Source organism: Papio anubis, chromosome 1 (assembly GCF_008728515.1).
Source record: "Papio anubis isolate 15944 chromosome 1, Panubis1.0, whole genome shotgun sequence".
NCBI lineage: Eukaryota > Metazoa > Chordata > Mammalia > Primates > Cercopithecidae > Papio > Papio anubis.
The window spans coordinates 43302381-43319891 of NC_044976.1; the positions used below are offsets into that span (position 1 = coordinate 43302381).

The 17511-nt window shown below is 52.6% G+C and overlaps 2 protein-coding genes and 1 non-coding gene across 9 annotated transcripts in view; 1 reads left to right on the forward strand and 2 right to left on the reverse strand.

Moving 5' to 3' along the window:
- On the forward strand, positions 1-16751 carry BTBD19 (BTB domain containing 19). 3 transcript variants are annotated; one of them, XM_017960972.3, is made up of 9 exons: positions 1-459; positions 1766-1979; positions 2107-2160; positions 3598-3657; positions 4549-4617; positions 4691-4822; positions 4927-5052; positions 5190-5510; positions 16651-16751. In XM_017960972.3, the coding sequence occupies exons 1-8, from the start codon at positions 374-376 to the stop codon at positions 5322-5324; spliced, it is 876 nt and encodes a 291-aa protein (XP_017816461.1). In that variant the 5' UTR covers positions 1-373; the 3' UTR covers positions 5325-5510; positions 16651-16751. The 3 variants fall into 3 exon arrangements, with proteins under 3 accessions (XP_017816461.1, XP_009205592.1, XP_031523845.1); XM_009207328.4 differs by lacking the exon at positions 3598-3657 and having other exon boundaries at positions 339-459; XM_031667985.1 differs by lacking the exons at positions 2107-2160; positions 3598-3657 and having other exon boundaries at positions 339-459.
- Positions 10468-10584, reverse strand: LOC116271913. The gene has a single exon (XR_004180651.1). It is a non-coding gene; the product is annotated as a U5 spliceosomal RNA (small nuclear RNA).
- Positions 12542-17511, reverse strand: part of PTCH2 (patched 2) — a 21711-nt gene continuing 16741 nt past the window's right edge. For 4 of the 5 annotated variants that reach the window (XM_031667963.1, XM_031667967.1, XM_021940840.2 and 1 more), the window contains 6 exons: positions 17329-17509; positions 16915-17195; positions 16666-16803; positions 13846-13988; positions 13678-13777; positions 12542-13278 (listed from right to left, as the gene is read on the reverse strand). In XM_031667963.1, the coding sequence (XP_031523823.1) occupies positions 13024-13278; positions 13678-13777; positions 13846-13988; positions 16666-16803; positions 16915-17195; positions 17329-17509 (1098 nt within the window). In that variant the 3' untranslated portion in view covers positions 12542-13023. The remainder of the gene's footprint in view (positions 13279-13677; positions 13778-13845; positions 13989-16665; positions 16804-16914; positions 17196-17328; positions 17510-17511) is intronic. The other variant, XM_031667971.1, reaches the window with a different exon arrangement.

Sequence of the window (17511 nt, forward strand, 5' to 3'; positions counted from 1 at the left end):
GTGGAGTCTCTTCTCAGGCCCGCTCCAGTTTCCATGGAAACCCACAGGCTTCCCACCCCGCGGCTGCCTGGGCAGACTCCCAGCCAGGGCCTCTTTCGCTGCCGCCAGCCAGCCAGCCTCTTCCCAGGACCATAGGCCACTCCAGCCTCAGCTTCTCCCGGTCCCCTCCCTGTGTCTGTTCCTGTCCCTGAGCCTCTGGCCCCTGATGCCTTCAGTAGTTTGGGCCCCTCCTGCTCCACTCCTAAACTTCAGCTTCTCAGCAAACAGGCCTCCCAAGTCCCTGCTTCTCCCTCTCGGGCCTTGCTAGCCTCACCAGCTCTAGGACCTGGCCAGGCCTCCTAGGCTCCCTCCTCCACCCCCACCCCTTCTCACCATGGAGCCCCTGGGACTGGTCGTGCATGGGAAAGCTGAACCTTTTTCCGCAGCACTCCGAAGCCTCGTCAACAACCCACGATACAGGTGAGGGGTGGGCCCTGCCTGCGGGTTTTCCTTAGCTGGCTCTGAGGGCCCCAGGACTCTAAGGAGGCCCTGGTGAGAAGAGGCTGGGAATTAGAACTTGGCCGTCCTCCCTGGTGAACTCACGCTGTGGGGAGGTCAAATGTGGAACATGGCTGCTGGTCACTCAGTGTCTGTGAGACCCTGAGGGCCAGAGGCAAGGCTGGCAGGGTCCTGGGGGCTAGAGCCTGGAGCTGCTGTGTGAGCTCAGGCAAAGCCCTTCCTTCTTTGGACTTTGAGCTCCTGGCAGAAGAGAATGATTCTCAGCCCCTGGGATCCTGAGAGATGGTGGGTCATGATTCCCCTCCTCCCTCCACTCACTCAGCTTGGTGTTGAGGCCTCCCTGCTTGAAGAAAAGGAACAGATGACCTGTTCTGGGAACTGAGGCTTCACAGGAAGAACAGAGCTCGAGGAATTGAGCCATAGTCCCTGACAGGAAGCCTCGGGAGTGCTGGCTGCTCCCTGCTGGCCAGGATGCCAGTGGTGTCTGAAACCAGGGGTAGAGTTTACAGGAGGCCGGGCTGCTCAGGAGAGCTAGAATGAAGCTCTCTGTCCTCATGGTCTCAGATCTGAGCTCTTCCCCAAAGGGTGGTGACTTCCATCACCCTGCTTCTTTGGGGTCACAGTCTGGTCTGGGTAATGTGAACGCCTCAGGCTTTGGACCTGGGACTAAGAGGCTCTAGGAGGCTCCAGCCTCATCTGCCTCCTATCCCCTGCCTTGTTTAGAGGCCCAGAGCTGGGGCCGGAAGTGATCATGAAGATGGAAACTGTGGTCTGGCTCATGATGGTGCATCACTGCTGTGTCTGTTTGCAGTCAGTGCGCACTCTGTGCCCCACACCCCCACACCCGCCTGTCTGGAGGAGGGCTGAAAAAAGCTGAGTTTGCAGCTGGTGGAGGAGGAGCCAAAAGAAGCTTCCCTTCCCCCAAGACTCAGGCTGGGGATGAGACGGAAAGGTGGGATCAACCGTGCTTCTGTTCGTCCAGATGCCCCTCAGTAATCAAGCATAGTCACCTCCTCTGCGACCTGAGGTTTAGGATTATTGTCCCATTTCATGGGTGAGAAACCTGAGATTCAAAGATAGGAAGTCACCAGGTGGAGCTGGGACTAGAACTCAGGGCTTTGGGTCCCAGACCTTCTGCTGGAGGGACCAAGCCCTGTCTCTTACATTCTGGATAGGAAACTAAGACCCAGAGTGGGCAAAGGCACAGCCCAAGTTGCACTCCAGGTGCTGGCCTCCTCTCCGCTGGCTCTCTGCCTCTCTCCCACAGTGATGTTTGCTTCGTGGTCGGTCAAGAACGGCAGGAGGTATTTGCCCATCGGTGCTTGTTGGCCTGTAGATGCAACTTCTTCCAGCGACTTCTGGGCACAGAGCCAGGCCCCGGGGTGCCTAGTCCTGTGGTGCTAAGCACTGTGCCAACTGAGGCCTTCCTGGCAGTGCTGGAGTTCCTATATACCAACAGTGTCAAGCTTCACCGTCACTCTGTGAGCCCGCTGACCAGGGTCCTGGGTGGGAGAGGCGGGGGGTGCCAGAGGCAAGAGTTTGCCCATTACACTGTGGGCATAGGGCAGGGGAAACTCCCTTCCACTCCCCCCACCACCCACTCTACAGGTGCTAGAAGTGCTGACAGCGGCTGTGGAATATGGGCTGGAGGAACTGAGAGAGGTGGGTTTGTGTGCCAGGTCCATGTCTCATTTCCCTTGCTTCTCACCGGCTCACTTCCCGCCCTGCCTCACACACACTCTGGCCTAGAGAGGAACGTGTGCCCACACAGAGAGAAGTATGTATGTCTCTCCCGTGTAAGTAGGGCATGTATGTGTGCCTGTGTGCAAAAGGATCCATGCATGCCTGCCCTGTGTGTGCTGTGGCCAAGAGGGGGTGATTATGGCTAGTGCTGTAGATACAAAGATGTCAGCCTTGATCCCTGTTCTCCAGAGAGGGAGAGGAGACAGACACATGAAAACTCTTATCTGGGTGGCATAAGAAGTGTGATAGAGGCTGGGTGCGGTGGCGCATGCCTGTAATCACAGCACTTTGGGAGGCTGAAGCGGGTGGATCACTTGAGCCCAGAAGCTCCAGACCAGCCTGGGCAACATGGTGACACCCCGTCTCTACTAAAGGCACAAAAATTAGCCAGGTGTGGTGGCGTACACCTGTAATTCCAGCTACTTGGGAGGCTGAGGCACAAGAATCGCTTGAACCTGGGAGGCAGAGGTTGCAGTAAGCTGAGATCGCACCACTGCACTCCAGCCTGGGTGACAGATCGAGAGTTGCTCTCAAAAAAAAAAAAAAAAAAAAAGTGACAGAGAAGGGTGAATGGTGCCAAGACTGTATGGGGGACCTCTCCAGTCCCACCACTAGGGAGAGGAGAAGACTTCCTGGAGGAGGAAACATATGCGTTGGATCTGGTAGAACAAATAGGATTTTGTTCCTAGGGGAAGTGGGAAGATGGCATTCTAGTCACAAAGGCACCAAAGGAGCCAGTGAGACATTTGGTGTGTCTGTGTCTGGACTGTGAGGAGAGGGCAAGATGAGACTGCAGAGGACGCCAGGGCCTGATTCATGTAGGGCCCTCAAGCTTTTGGACTTCTTTTAAGCAGAGGGCAGTGGAGATTCACTGAAGGTTTCCGATAAGGGAGTGAAGAACTGGAAGCTCAGGGGAGAAGGGATTGGAAGAGGTGGAGAGGACTTGCTAGTCCATTCAGGAGGCGAGTGTAGCAGTCAAGAGATAAGAGATGTCACGGATGAAATTCAAGTTTCTGCTAAAAATAGAAGTATCCTTGAGTCAGGAAGGGAACAAGTGGAGGAAGATAAGCATCCTGAAAGAAGGAGAGAATTTTGCATGGCTTTTATCTGGTCTTGCTTAGTGGCAAATGTGCTAGAAGGTGGGTGGCTGGGCTTGGTTTTGCTAGTCTCCAGTTCCTGTGAGCCTGCTCTCTCAGGCTCTAGCAATTCCCTGCCTCCCTTGGCCTGGGAGGTCAGGATGGGGTCTGGGGCTGCTGGGTGACTCACCAATCCAAGCCTGCTCACTGCTTCTGGGGTGGAACTAGTGTCTTGGAGCAGGGACACCGCCACACAACCCACATTCATTTCTGTTCCCAGCTGTGCCTGCAGTTTGTGGTGAAGGTGCTGGATGTGGAGTTGGTTTGTGAGGCCCTGCAGGTGGGTGCTGCTGGACAGGCATGGGAGGAGTCTGGCTGTGTGTGTGGAAATGGGCTCCCAGGTGCTGGGAGCCTGGGCCTGCTGTGTCTGGCCTTGAAATAACTTGGGTACATGGTGGTGGTGGCGGTGCTCCAAGGAGGTTTACAGGATGAATTCTGTGCCTAGATATGTGGGATCCTGGGTATATCAGCAGGGTCAGGTGCAGGAGCAGGTGTTGAAGGGGCTGGAGGTCTTTGCTGGTCTTCTCTCTATCAGCGCTGGGGAATGGTTCTCAGCTGGACTTGAGGTAGGGGGAAGGGTGGCTGTAGACTTTAGAAGCCAAGTTGGGTCAGGCACGATGGCTCACACCTGTAATCCCGGCACTTTGGGAGGCCGAGGCGGGCGAATCAAGAGGTCAGAAGATTGAGACCATCCTGGCTAAAACGGTGAAACTCCCATCTCTATTAAATATACAAAAAATTAGCTGGATGTGGTGGCATGCTCCCAGCTACTCTGGAGCCTGAGGCAGGAGAACTGCTTGAACCCGGGAGGCAGAGGTTGCAGTGAGCTGAGATCGCACCCACACTCCAGCCTGGGCGACAGAGGGAGACTCCATCTCAAAAAAAAAAAAAAAAAAAAAAAAAAAGCCAAGCCTAGGCCCCAGGTGGGGTTTGAAGGCCATGGCGTGGTCTCCTCTAGGGAAGAGCAGGTTGTACAGTGAGTCCACGTATGTGTATGTGTGTGTGTGTGTGTACCAGGCTTTCACTGGGTCCAGTTTCCTGGAAGGCCGAGGGCCCTGTCAGCCTCCCCAGCTAGGGCTAGGGTCAGGCTTGCAGTGGTGGGTCCCAGTGAGCAGGTTGGGCTACACGGCCTCTCCAGTCTCCAACCTGATCTCCCTCATTGTGCTCGCAGGTGGCCGTAACCTTTGGCCTGGGGCCGCTGCAGGAGCGCTGCGTGGCTTTCATAGAGGCCCACAGCCAGGTACTGCTCCCTTCATACTCCTCACCCCACGCACCGCATTCTGCTCCTCCCTGACCCATTTGCCGGCTTGCAGGAGGCCCTCAGGTCCCAAGGCTTCCTGGAGCTGTCAGCGGCCGCGCTGCTGCCCCTGCTCCGCAGCGACAAGCTCTGCGTGGACGAGGCTGAACTGGTCCGCGCGGCCAGGAGCTGGGCGCGCGTGGGCGCGGTGAGTGGGGCTGGGGGAGCGCAAGGGCACGGAAGGAGGTGCGGGCCACAAGCCCAGCGAGCGGGTGGCAGGACAAGTGCCTGACTCAGGGCTGGCGTTCGCAGGCGGTGCTGGAGAGGCCGGTGGCCGAGGTGGCGGCCCCGGTGGTGAAAGAGCTGAGACTAGCCTTGCTGGCCCCGGCGGAGCTGAGCGCCCTGGAAGAGCAGAACCGGCAGGAACCACTCATCCCGGTGCGGACGCGGGGAACCGGCCCAGCTCCACTCAGCAGGGGGTACAGGGCGCTGGGAGGGGGCAGGAGCGGCCCGGCCACGGTCCTCGGGGCGAGGGGCCACCGCGGGACTGCGCACTGACTGGCCTTGCTGTGCAGGCGGAGCAGATTGTGGAGGCGTGGAAATGCCATGCCCTGCGGAGAGGGGATGAGGCCCGGGGCGCCCCGTGTCGCCGCCGGAGAGGCACCCTGCCCCGGGAGCATCACCGCTTTCTGGACCTGTCCTTTAAATGATCCAACGCCGGGACTCACGGGGAGCCTTGGACCCGCCCAGTTGAGCCTGCCCCAAACTACAGCTCCCGAAGTGCTCGGCGTTCGGAGCGGGCTTCCGTTCCCAGCATGCCCAGTAAGCCGGGCGCCGGAAGAACCGTTGTCTGCCACGCGCAGCCTCTTGTGCGGGGTCAAACCCGAGTGGGCGAGGTGGGTCGGGGCTGGGTCGGGCAGGGCTTGGGCTGGGCCTCCCTGCGGGGGCGAAACTCGAAAACGAGGATTTCCGTCGCTCCACGCCCTCACTCTACACCCTGCCCCTGGGGGCATTGTCGTCTACTAGTCTGTTCTGATGACTCCCACATATCTATCTGTTCAGCTCAACTCTTTCTCTCTCTCTTTTCTTTCTTTCTTTCTTTCTTTCTTTCTTTCTTTCTTTCTTTCTTTCTTTCTTTCTTTCTTTCTTTCTTTCTTTCTTTCTTTCTTTCTTTCTCTTTCTTTTTCTTTCTTTCTTTCCTTCCTTCCTTCCTTCCTTCCTTCCTTCCTTCTTTTCTTTCTTCCTTTCTTTCCTTTCTTTCTTTCCTTTCTCTCTCTGTCTTTTTTTCTTTCTTTTTCTTTCTCGCTCGCTCTCTCTTTCTTTCTTTCTTTTTTCTTTTTCTTTTTTTGAGATAGTCTTGCTCTGTTGCCGATGCTGGAGTGTAGTGGTGCGATTTCGGCTCACTTCAACCTCTACCTCCCTGATTCAAGCGATTCTTGTGCCTCAGCCTCCTGAGTAGCTGGGATTACAGACATGCACCACCACGCCCCGCTGATTTTTGTATTTTTAGTAGAGACGGGGTTTCACCATGTTGGCCAGCTGGTCTGGAACTCCTGACTTCATGTAATCCGCTGGCCTCAGCCTCCCAAAGTGCTAGGATTACAGGTGTGAGCCACCGCGCCCGGCTTCAGCTCCTTCTTTCATTACATTCCTGCCCCCCTGGAGATCGCTCCCGGAATGCCCCTCAGACACCACAGGCTCAGTGTGAAATTGATCTCCCCAGCTTTCCCTTATCGTGTTTCTCATTTCCGTGGGTGCAAACGCCAGAAATCTGGATCTCATCCTTGCCTTATCCCTCTTCCTCACACCTGCCTTAGGTCTCTTTTACCTTGTAGGACACCTTTCCAGTTGGTTCAGTTCTCACAGCCCCAGGTTCAACCTGTCGCGTCTGACACATCTCACAGCCTTCCTGCTTTCACTCCAGCGCCCCCTCAGTCCATTTCCCACAGTGCAACCAGACCGGTCTTCGATTGTCAGTCCTATGGGACTTAAGTCCTGGAACATCCCATTGACCTCCAGGACAAAATTCAATCTATTTCACTTTCAGGGCACTCAAAACTACTAGTGAGTGGTTCCTCACCTCTTCTCTCAAATACGATCTTTGCATAAATTCACTTATCCTGGAGGTATTAGTCCTCTAGCTCCATACTTACTCAGTTACTGCAGACCCGTCTGCCACCTCCTTCATTCACCATACATCTTGTTTTCCCGAGGATGTGAATCTCCCTCAAGAAAGATCCCTGGGGCCTGGAGTGGTGTCTTACTGGTTTTTGCTTCCTCAGTCTCTGTCAGATAATCAGTGTTATGTAAATGTTAAGTAAATGACTTTATTTATTTATTTATTTATTTATTTATTTATGACGCAACCTTATTCTCACCCAGGCTAGAGTGCAGTGGTGCGATCTCAGCTTACTGCAGCCTCAGCCTCCCTGGCTCAAGCAATCCTCCCACTTCAGCCTGCCTAACAGCTGGGACTACAGGCATGTTTGATCACATTCGGCTAATTTTTTTTTTTCTTTTTGTAGAGATGAGGTCTCCCTATGTTGTCCAGGCTGGTCTCAAACTCCTGGGCTCAAGCAGTCGTCCCACTCTGTCCTCCCAAAGTGCTGGGATTACATGAAGCACCACCACACCTGGCCTATTTCCTCATTTAAATGCCACTTTATTCCATAAAAGAGTTTTAAAGGTGCTGCAAAGCAAGATACTATCAATCTAAAATGAGAGACAGTTGACTATTTAGAAGAAGATAAAGTTAGATTTCTGTCTCAGGGACTTCATATGAAAATATGCTGTACAGGAGGAGGCCAGGCACTGTGGCTGGCACCTGTAATCCTAGAACTTTGGGAGGCTGAGGTGGGTGGATCGCCTGAGCTCAGGAGTTTGGGATCAGCCTGGGCAACATGGCAAAACCCTGTCTCTAAAATACAAAAAACTAGCCAGGTGTGGTGGCACATGCCTGTAATTCCAGCTACTTGGGAGGCTGAGGCACGAGAATTGCTTGAATCTGGGAGGCGGAGGTTGCAGTGAGCTGAGATTGTGCCACTGCACTCAGCCTGGGCAACAGAGTGAGACTCTGTCTCAAAAAAAAAAAAAAAAAAAAAAATATATATATATATATATATACATACACACACACACACTCAAAAAAAATATATACACACACACACATGTGTGTGTATATATATTGCACAGGGATTAAAAATAGTTATTTAGCATTATCTCTCAAGACAGAAAATGTGCTTAGTAGTACCATGTCATGACAGCATTGGTTGGATAGTAGAAATTGAAAATCATCTATATGTCCATTACCAGAGGACTGGTAATATTAACTATGGTATATTCCTATAATATTTTAAAAATCCATGATCTTTGGTGAAAAAAAGCACAGAATAGACCAATTACAGCATGATTCCTCTTGTTAAAAGAAAAAAGGTAGCATAGTGATTAAGAGCGTGTCTCCTGGAGCCAGAATGCTTGCCTATGAATCCCAGCTCCGCCACATATTGTCTTTGTGATTAACCTTTCTTTGCCTCAGTTTCCTTGTTTATAAAATGGAGGTAATGGAACCTATTTAGTGGAGTTTTTAAGAAGATGAAATTAATTTTATAAAATACTTAGAATTGTAGTGTTACAGATTAAATTCTGTATGTGTGTTTAGAAACATATTCATTCATTTGTTCCCCAACTATTCACTGAGTGCCCACACACTAGACATTGATTTAGGGTCATGGAATAAATACATCAGAGAACAAGTCAAATCTTTGCCTCATGGAGCTAACATTCTAAGAGGAGAAACATGCAGTAAACAAGTAAAGAAATATATGATCTGTTCAGGGAGTAGTTTGTGCTATGAAGAAAAGCACCTGTTTTGGTTAAAAAAATAGCTATGTGGTGGGAGTGGGACTATTTTGTACAGGGCAGTGATTGTAGACCTCTGATGAGATAACATTTGACGAGAGATCTGCAGGGAGCCATGTGTCATGGGGAAAGGCATTGGAGGGTTTTGTGCAGGACAGTGATGTGTGATCAGATTTACTTTAAAAGAATAATTTGGGCTGGACATGGTGGCTCCTGCCTGTAATCCCAGCACTTTGGGAGGGTGAGGTGGGCGAATCACTTGAGTCCGGGAGTTTGATACCAGCTTGGGCAACATGGCGAAATCCCGTCTCTACAAAAAATACAAAAATAGGCCGGGCGCGGTGGCTCAAGCCTGTAATCCCAGCACTTTGGGAGGCCGAGACGGGCGGATCACGAGGTCAGGAGATCCAGACCATCCTGGCTAACACGGTGAAACCCCGTCTCTACTAAAAAAATACAAAAAAAAAAAAAACTAGCCGGGCGAAGTGGCGGGCGCCTGTGGTCCCAGCTACTCGGGAGGCTGAGGCAGGAGAATGGCGTGAACCCGGGAGGCGGAGTTTGCAGTGAGCTGAGATCCGGCCACCGCACTCCAGCCTGGGCGACAGAGCCAGACTCAGTCTCAAAAAAAAAAACAAAAATTAGCCAGTGTGGTGGCATGCGCCTGCAGTCCCAGCTACTTGGGAGGCTGAGGTGGGAGAATTGCTTGAATCTGGGAGGTGGAGGTTGCAGTGAACTGATATTATGCCACTGCACTCCAGCAAGACCCTGTCAGAGAAGAAAAAAAAAAAAAGTTTGGCTGTTATGTGGAGGACTGGGATAGAGAAGGGCAAGAGCGAGATAGAAGAGTGGTCTAGGGAGAACGGTTAGGGGCTATTGCAATTATCCAGCAAGAGATCTTGGACCAGGATGGCAGCAGTGGAGGTGGTAAAATATGGTTGGATGAAACATACGCTTTGAAGAGGACCAGCTGATGGAAGGGAGTCAACAGGACCAGCTGATGGCTGTAAACTAGGGGGTCACTAGCTATCAGATGGCATTTACTTAAAGCCATGGAAGTAGATGAGCTCCCTTATGGAGAGGGAATAGGAAGGAGGTAGACCATTCTATCAAAATTCTCTTTCTACAGGGCACTTCTCACTGAGATATTATTCATCTGGGATTTATGTTATTTATTCAATTTGTTTTGTGTTTGGTTCCATTAGAAAAGCTCCATAGGGGCCGGGCGCGTTGGCTTATGCCTGTAATCTCAACACTTCGGAAGGCCGAGGTGGGCGGATTACCTGAGGTCAGGAGTTTGAGACTAGCCTGGCCAAAATGGTGAAACACCGTCTCTACTAAAAATACAAAAATTAGTTGGGTGTGGTGGTGCACGCTTGTAGTCCCAGGTACTCGGGAGGCTGAGGCAGGAGAATCGCTTGAATCCGGGAGGCGGAGGTTGTAGTAAGCCGAGATTGTGCCACTGCACTCCAGCCTGGGTGACAGAGACTATATCTCACAAAAAAAAAAAAAAAAAACCAGCTCCTATCTCGGGATAGAACAAGGAGTTTGGTTGGCGAGATATACCGTTCCTGAACCTCTAGCCACACTAAGGCTTAATTAATGACCCGACGACTTGAAAGTGCCTTCCACTGTTTATCTCTTAAATCTGCAACGAAATGCAACAAAAACGCGAGAAATAAAAGAAGCCAGTCTTACTACACACTGCAGAAACCAATAAACCCCAAATGCAGCTCAAAACCAGGTGTCACGCAAACTTCTGTTTTTATCCTTTTATTTGAGACGGAGTCTCTGTCGCCCTGGCGGGAGTGCAAGTGGTGTGATCTCAGATCACTGCAACCTCCGTTCCGGGGTTCAAGAGACTCTACTGCAGTAGCTTCTTGAGCAACTAAGGTTACAGACGTGCACTACCACACGCGACTAATCTTTCAGATATGTTGTGAAAACGAGATTTTATTAAATTGGTAACAATAATCTAACTTTTAACACTTAAAATTTAGCCTCGTGAAACACGAGGCCTCAAAAAATTTTTTAAAGACTCAAAATTGTTTTCCTCCACGGAAATCTTTAGTAAAAGGCGAAAGATTTGTACGATTTGAAGGAAAACTAGAGTATACTAGTAACTATAGCTTCGAACCTCGGGGGGAGAGCTAACACTTAACACAGTTATGGTTGTTGGGTGCTTGCGTGGTACACACTCCCTGCATGTAGTTTATGCATAAAGATGCTGTAAGAGGCATCATGCCCTAAAATAGTGCAGAAACGCCCGCACGGAGGGAGTGCAAGCATCGTGAGTGTATCTTTTCGTGGTGCACCATGGGTATGCAAATCACAGCCGGCTCCGGGCTGTTCCGCGCCGCCGGGGCTGGGTCCCCGGGGCGGGACCCCGGGGACCCGTGGATCACTGGTCTCCTTTGCTCTCCTATTCTCCTGTCTGCTGGCCCTCCTGGGACCCGCACCCCGTGGGTGCCGAGTCCTTTGCGGAGCTGGTGTTTGTCCCAGGGGTTAAGGTCCTGTCCCGCCGTCCTTACCCGCAGTAAGCCTCCGGGCTTAGGGAGAGGGACGGGGAAACAGACGGGCATAGACACTCAGGGGCAGTGGGAACTCACAGGAGGCACGACATTACCTCTCCTGGAGGAGATGGCATCCGATCCAATTCACCTCGAAGGGTGATATGGAGTCACGTCAAGGGGATGTGGGAAAGTGTTCTAGGCAGAGGGAATGGCGTATGAGAAATTACGGACCCAAAGACCAGTTCAGCCTGTCCAGACAGTGGCGCTCCGTGTGTCTGATGAAGGGGTACTGGGGTGGGAGGTACAGGCTAGATCTCGGGCCTGGGAAGATGAAGATGAGGAGGCTTAGTGAGGCTGGCTAACTTGCCCAGGGTTACTCCGCTGGTAAGTGGCACAGAGGGCTGACCCCCTTTGCACTATTCTAACCTGGTGAGCTCTCTCTGCTCCACCTAGAAGGCCCTCCTTGGTGACCCAAACACTGCTGGACCCAAATCCAGCCTCCCTCCCTTGGGCCTGCTGGTTGCACCCCCTACTCTAGGTTCTCTGCCAACTACCCACTTCTCTTGAGCTTTTTAGGCATGTTGGTGTGAATTCAATTGCAATAGGCGTTTCCTTTTTTTTGTTTCTTTTTTTGTATCTTTTGGTCAGAACATGATTTCCTGGCCTTTGTCCAGGTGGGGTGGGATGTGAGAAGGCATTTTTGGTGGGGTGGGATCATTCCTGGTGAGTGGGTGATTGGAGCCCAGGGTCTGTGTGAACTAGACCATGGGTCCTAAGCTATGGCTGGGAAAGGGCAGTTGCAAACCTCCCCACGCCTCTGGGTGAGGCTCTGTGCTCTATTCCAGGGCTGTGGCCACTCTTCAAGGCCTGTGCTCAGTGGGGCTGTTCAACCTTCACAGAACAAACAGCTTAAATTGTGTCCTCACTAGCTGCTAGCACTTTCGTTTCTGGGCAGTTCCTGCAACTGATCCACTGGCTGACTGGCCAAAGATGCCTCTCGACTGTCAGGCCAACCACCAACTTGCAGAGGCCTTTGCCTTGGAGGTTGCTCTGGGAACTGGCTCCTTTCCCTTGGTCCACAAACCTCCTGAGAAGCTCCCCAGACCCTGTTGCCCTCTCTCTGCTTCAACTGACCACTTTCCTGATCTGCCTCCACCTCACCTTCCAGCTGCTGCATGGCCTTGCCCCTCCGCCTTGCCATTTCCCGTGTGGGTGAAGCAGGTAGGTGGAGGTGAGTCTGGAGAGGTGGGCGGGCTGGAATATGGTGGCTTGGAAAGCCACACAGTGTGGCTTTTTTTTTTTTCTGCTCCCGATCTCCAGATTGAACCCAGTAGGATTTCACACCAACAAAATTTGTTATTGTTTTGTATACTAAGCATTTAATCCAGATGATGTTACCAAGTATGAGACAAAAATCCAGAATCTGGGGTCTTTTCCACCCAGAACTAGAGAAGCTAATACCTCAGGTCCTGGCACCAAAGCCCCTTCCAATAGCGAATGTTCACTTGCAAACTCCCCACTCTGTCCAAAAAAAAAAAAAGCACTGAAGTCATTTGAGATGAGTTCACATAGAATATATTTCATTCTTTAAAAAATAAAACTTTCAACATAGCTAACATCTATGTACACTACAAAAATAGACATTTTCATATAAATAATGGACATGGTAGGAGGTGGGCAGGGATATGAAGAGCCTGCCCAGGAGTCACCAGGCGGTGGGGCCAGGACTGAGGAAGGGTGCTGGAGGGTCTCTCAGGCTTGGTCAGCTGAGCGGGCAGCGGTGTGGGGTGGGAAGGGGGACAGGGCTGCACTGCAGCCTGAAGTGCTGGCTTTCACTCTCAAGTGACACAGACAGAGGTTCACACAGGCCTGGGTGTGCAAGGCGCTGGCTGTTCTGTATGGATATCAGGGAGGCCCATGATGGCTGGGTCGGGAGAGGGGGTGCAGCAGCAGCAGGGCCCTCCAGGGGTCCATCCTGCGTCTAACACCTGACCCAGTGCTTCCCAGTGACCCCACGTGGCCCACACATGGTCTCTGTGCTTCAGCTGCTCTTTTCACCCAGTGGCTGGACCTGGTCCCCTGGAACTGAGGTGGTAGCAGGGGACCAAGGATGCTCATCAGAGGCTGGATGGACATAGGCACCAGGTAGGGGGGGTGGGTGGATGGCCACGGTCATGGAGGTAGTCACTCTGGCAAAGCTCTGGGGCAGGGAGGGGGATGCCCCCCACCTAAGCCCGCCTCCCTGTGGAGCTGGTGGACTCAGGACCTCTGGGCTTTCCTTGTACATCTGTATCACCTGTGGGGAGACACCAGCCACAGTAAGCCCACGGGCCCCTGGGGCTCCCGTCCCCTTCAGCATCTCCCTGGGGATCACCATGACTGTTGGGAAGCTGGGGTCCTTGTTCGTCTCCAGCAGGATATGAGAGCTGGCAGGTAACAGGATGTTGAGGCCTGGGGCAAACTCTGCACCTTGCTCTGGATCCTAAAAGGCTAAGGTGGGTCCCATGAAGAAACCAGGAGGGCTGAGGGGCAGGAATATGGTGTCTGGGGAAAGAAGGAGGCTGCCACCTTCAGCTCGTGGCACCTGTTGGGGAGGTACCTGTCTGTGGACCACACGGCTCTGTCCCTTCCCTTGCCTATCCCTACCCCATCCCCTGGGCTGGGAGCAGAGGGATGGAGCCGAGGGTGTGGTCACCTCTGGTGGCGGGCCCAGGATGGACAGCAGCACAGGCAGCAGCACAAGTCCATGGAGGAGGCCCAGGAGCGTGAGCACCGTCAGCGCCGCAAAGAAGTACCTGGGGGCGGGGGGAGTCAGCTCAGGCCTGCCCTGAGCCCTGCCTCCCCGCCCCCGAGCCCTCCCTACCTTACAATGAAGTCAAAGTGGGAACCAGCAAGCATGAGCAGACCCAGCAATGTGGAGATGGCCCCATCAGTCACAGGGGCAAATGTGTGCTCAAGGGCACGGGCGGCCCGCAGGTTCCGGCTGCCCTGGGTGGTCAGAAAGCCCTGGGAAAATAGAGTGGTCCTGGAGCTGCTCCTCTGCCAGTCATGGCCAGCTCAGCCATGTCCCCAGCTGTAATTGTCTTCAGAGCTCAACAATACCTTGGCCCACCGAAGGCCAGGTGAACTAAGTTCATGGAAACTGTACAGGGAGCATGCGTGAGTCCTTTTAGGTAACACCGTATGGATGGGTTTGGTGAGCTTAGACACAGAGACGTGTAGAAAATAGGGTACAGCCTGGGTAACAGAGTGAGACCGTGTCTTTTTCTAAAAACAAACAAGGCTGGGCGTGGTGGCTTATGCCTGTTATCCCAGGCCGAGGTGGGTGGATCACCTGAGGTTGGGAGTTCGAGACCAGCCTGGGAAACATGGTGAAACCGTGTCTCTATAACAAATACAAAAATTATCTGGGTGTGGTTGTTTGCGCCTGTAGTCTCAGCTACTTAGGAGGCTGAGGTGGGAGGATCGCTTGGCTAGGGAGGTGGAGGTCACAGTGAACCGAGATTGCACTGCTACACTCCAGCCTGCACAACAGAGTGAAACTGTTTCAAACAAACAAACAACAAAAATAGGTTGGGCAGACTACAGCCTGTTACTTGTGTTGTAAATGAAATTTTGTTGAAACAGCCATACCCATTGGTTAATGTATTGTCTAGACAATTTTGTGTTTCTATGGCAGAGTTGCAGCAGAGACTCTATGGCCTACCAAGCCTGAAATGGTTACTATTTGGTCCTATAAATAGAAGAAGTTTGCCAACCACTAGTCCTTCTAGAAGAGGGATGCCAAAGTGATAACAGTTATTTCTCAGAGTAGTGTTTCAGAGGATTTCTAATTCTTCTTTTGTACCTTTCTGCATACTGACTTTGTTTTCAAGGACCATCTATTGTTCTTACAATCAGAATAATAATAGAGATATTTGGTGGGGGGAAGGGAGCTGTTTGTGGAGTCTGGCTAGTCTGTGGTTCCCCCCTTTCCTCTGTCAGAGAATATGCAGCCCTGGGTAAGGCCCTCCTTGGTTCTGGCATCTCTGTATCTCTGATATCTCTGTAGAACCCCTCCATGAAGCCCACATTGCCATCCGCTACCATCCCTTTTTTTTTTTTTTTTGAGACAGGATCTTACTGTGTTGCTCAGGCTGGAGTGCAGTGGTATAATCATGGCTCACTGCAACCTCAAACTCTGAGGTTCAAGTGATCCTCCCGCCTCAACCTCCCAAGTGGCTGGGACTACAGGCACGTGCCACCATGCCCAGCTAATTATTTACTTTTTTTTTTTTTGAGACAGAGTCCTGCTCTGTTGCCCAGGTTGGAGTGCAGTGGCGTGGTCTTGGCTCATGGCAACCTCCGCCCTCCCGGGTTCAAGTGATTCTCCTGCCTCAGCCTCCCCAAGTAGCTGGGATTACAGGCGCTCACCCCCACACCCAGCTAATTTTCGTATTTTTAGTAGAGACGGGGTTTCACCATGTCGGCCAGGCTGGTCTTGAACCCCTGACTTCAAGTGATGTGCCCACCTCGGCATCCCAAAGTGCTAGGATTACAGGCATGAGCCACCACACCCAGCCCTTATTGTCTATCTCTATCCCTAGAATATAAGTTCCTTGGAGGTAAAAAACTGTATTGCTATTATATCCCTTATTCTTTTTTATTTTTATTTTCCAAATTCTTTTCCTTTTTGAGATTGAATCTTGCTCTTTTGCCCAGGCTGGAGTGCAGTGATGCGATTTGGCTCACTGTAACCTCCGCCTCCTGGGTTCAAGTGATTTTCCTGCCTCAGCCTCCTGAGTAGCTAGGATTACAGGCATGTACCACCACGCCCGGCTAAATTTTGTATTTTCAGTAGAGATGGGATTTTGCCATGTTGGCCAGCTAGTCTTGAACTCCTGACTTCAGGGGATCCTCCTGCCTTGGCCTCCCAAAATGCCCCAGCATCATCCCAATTACAGGCATGAGCCACTGTGCCCAGCCCAAATTCTTCTTCTTCTTCTTCTTTTTTTGAGACGGAGAGTTTCACTCTTGTTGCCCAGGCTGGAGTGCAGTGGCTCGATCTCAGCTCACTGCAACCTCTGCCTCCCAGGTTCAAGCAAGTCTCCTGCCTCAGTCTCCAAAGTAGCTGGGATTACTGGCATGTGCCACCACGCCTGGCTAATTTTTTGTATTTTTAGTAGAGACGGGGTTTTACCATGTTGGCCGGACTGGTTTCAAACTTCTGACCTCAGGTGATCCACCTGCCTTGGCCTCCCAAAGTGCTGGGATTACAGGCGTGAGCCACCATGTCCAGCCAGCCCAAATTTTTTTTTTTTTGAGATGGAGTCTCGCTCTGTCGCCCGGGCTGGAGTGCAGTGGCGCGATCTTGACTCACTGCAAGCTCCGCCTCCTGGGTTCACACCATTCTCCTGCCTCAGCCTCCCAAGTAGCTGGGACTACAGGTGCCCAACACCATGCTCGGCTAATTTTTTGTATTTTTAGTAGAGACGAGGTTTCACCGTGTTAGCCAGGATGGTCTTGATCTCCTGACCTCGTGATCTGCCTGCCTTGGCCTCCCAAAGTGCTGGGATTACAGGCGTGAGCCACCGCGCCTGGCCCCAAATCCTTAAACAGTACCCAGCACATAGTAGGGGCTTGAACAATATGCGTTGAATACTGAATCAGCTGACTGGTCCCTCCCCAGGGTGCCTGTGCTCACCAGAGCCATGTGGACTGTGAACTCAACACCGATGCCTACAGAGGCCACGAGGATCACCACGGGGATGGCGCTCAGCTTGATGCCCAGGAAACCCATGATACCAAAGAGCTCCACCGTCATCATCGCCAGGACCAGCACCTGGGGGAGACAAGGCTCACGGAGGGCTCCTGGCAGGAGGGAAGACAGGCTGGGCAGGGAAGGGTTCGGGTGCCGCTGGGTCTCTCTGTCCCCACTCCTGCAAGCACTCACTATGAGGCCAGCCGTCCAGGGGTTGAGGAGCAGCAGGGCACAGACGAGGAATGTGCACACCAGCAGGATGCAGACTGCCAGAAGGAAGCAGCGTCGCAGGCCCAGATACTGCTCCCAGAAGAGGAAGGGGGAGCCGCTGGGGTAGGCGTGCACCCCAGCCTGGCCGGCCTCTGCACATGCTGCCCGGGCCCCCTCGATGGCCTCCACAAAGTCTGCAGTCTTCTGGAGGCCACGCAGCAGGAAGGGGAACTGGGCAAACTCCAAGGGCTGAGCTGGCGGGACTGCGGAGGGGAGGGAAAGGGAGAAGAGGGAGAGGGACGGGGCAGTGAGCACGGGGCAGAGCGGGCAGGGCCTCAGGCTCAGGGCTTGTGTGGGTGAGGCTGAGGCTCTTGCTGAGCTCCCCCCAGGACTCACTGCGAAGGTTCTCCCCCGTGGTGTCGTATTTGTCGTGCAGCCATTCAGGAGGTGGGGGGTAGAAGTTGGCCTGTGAGGCTGCCAGACCCAGGGGGTCACTGCTCACCCACACGGTCAGCCCCATGTAGAAGAGCTCGGGTGGAATCAGTCCCTCCCTGTCTACCAGCTTCCTTGTGGTCAGCT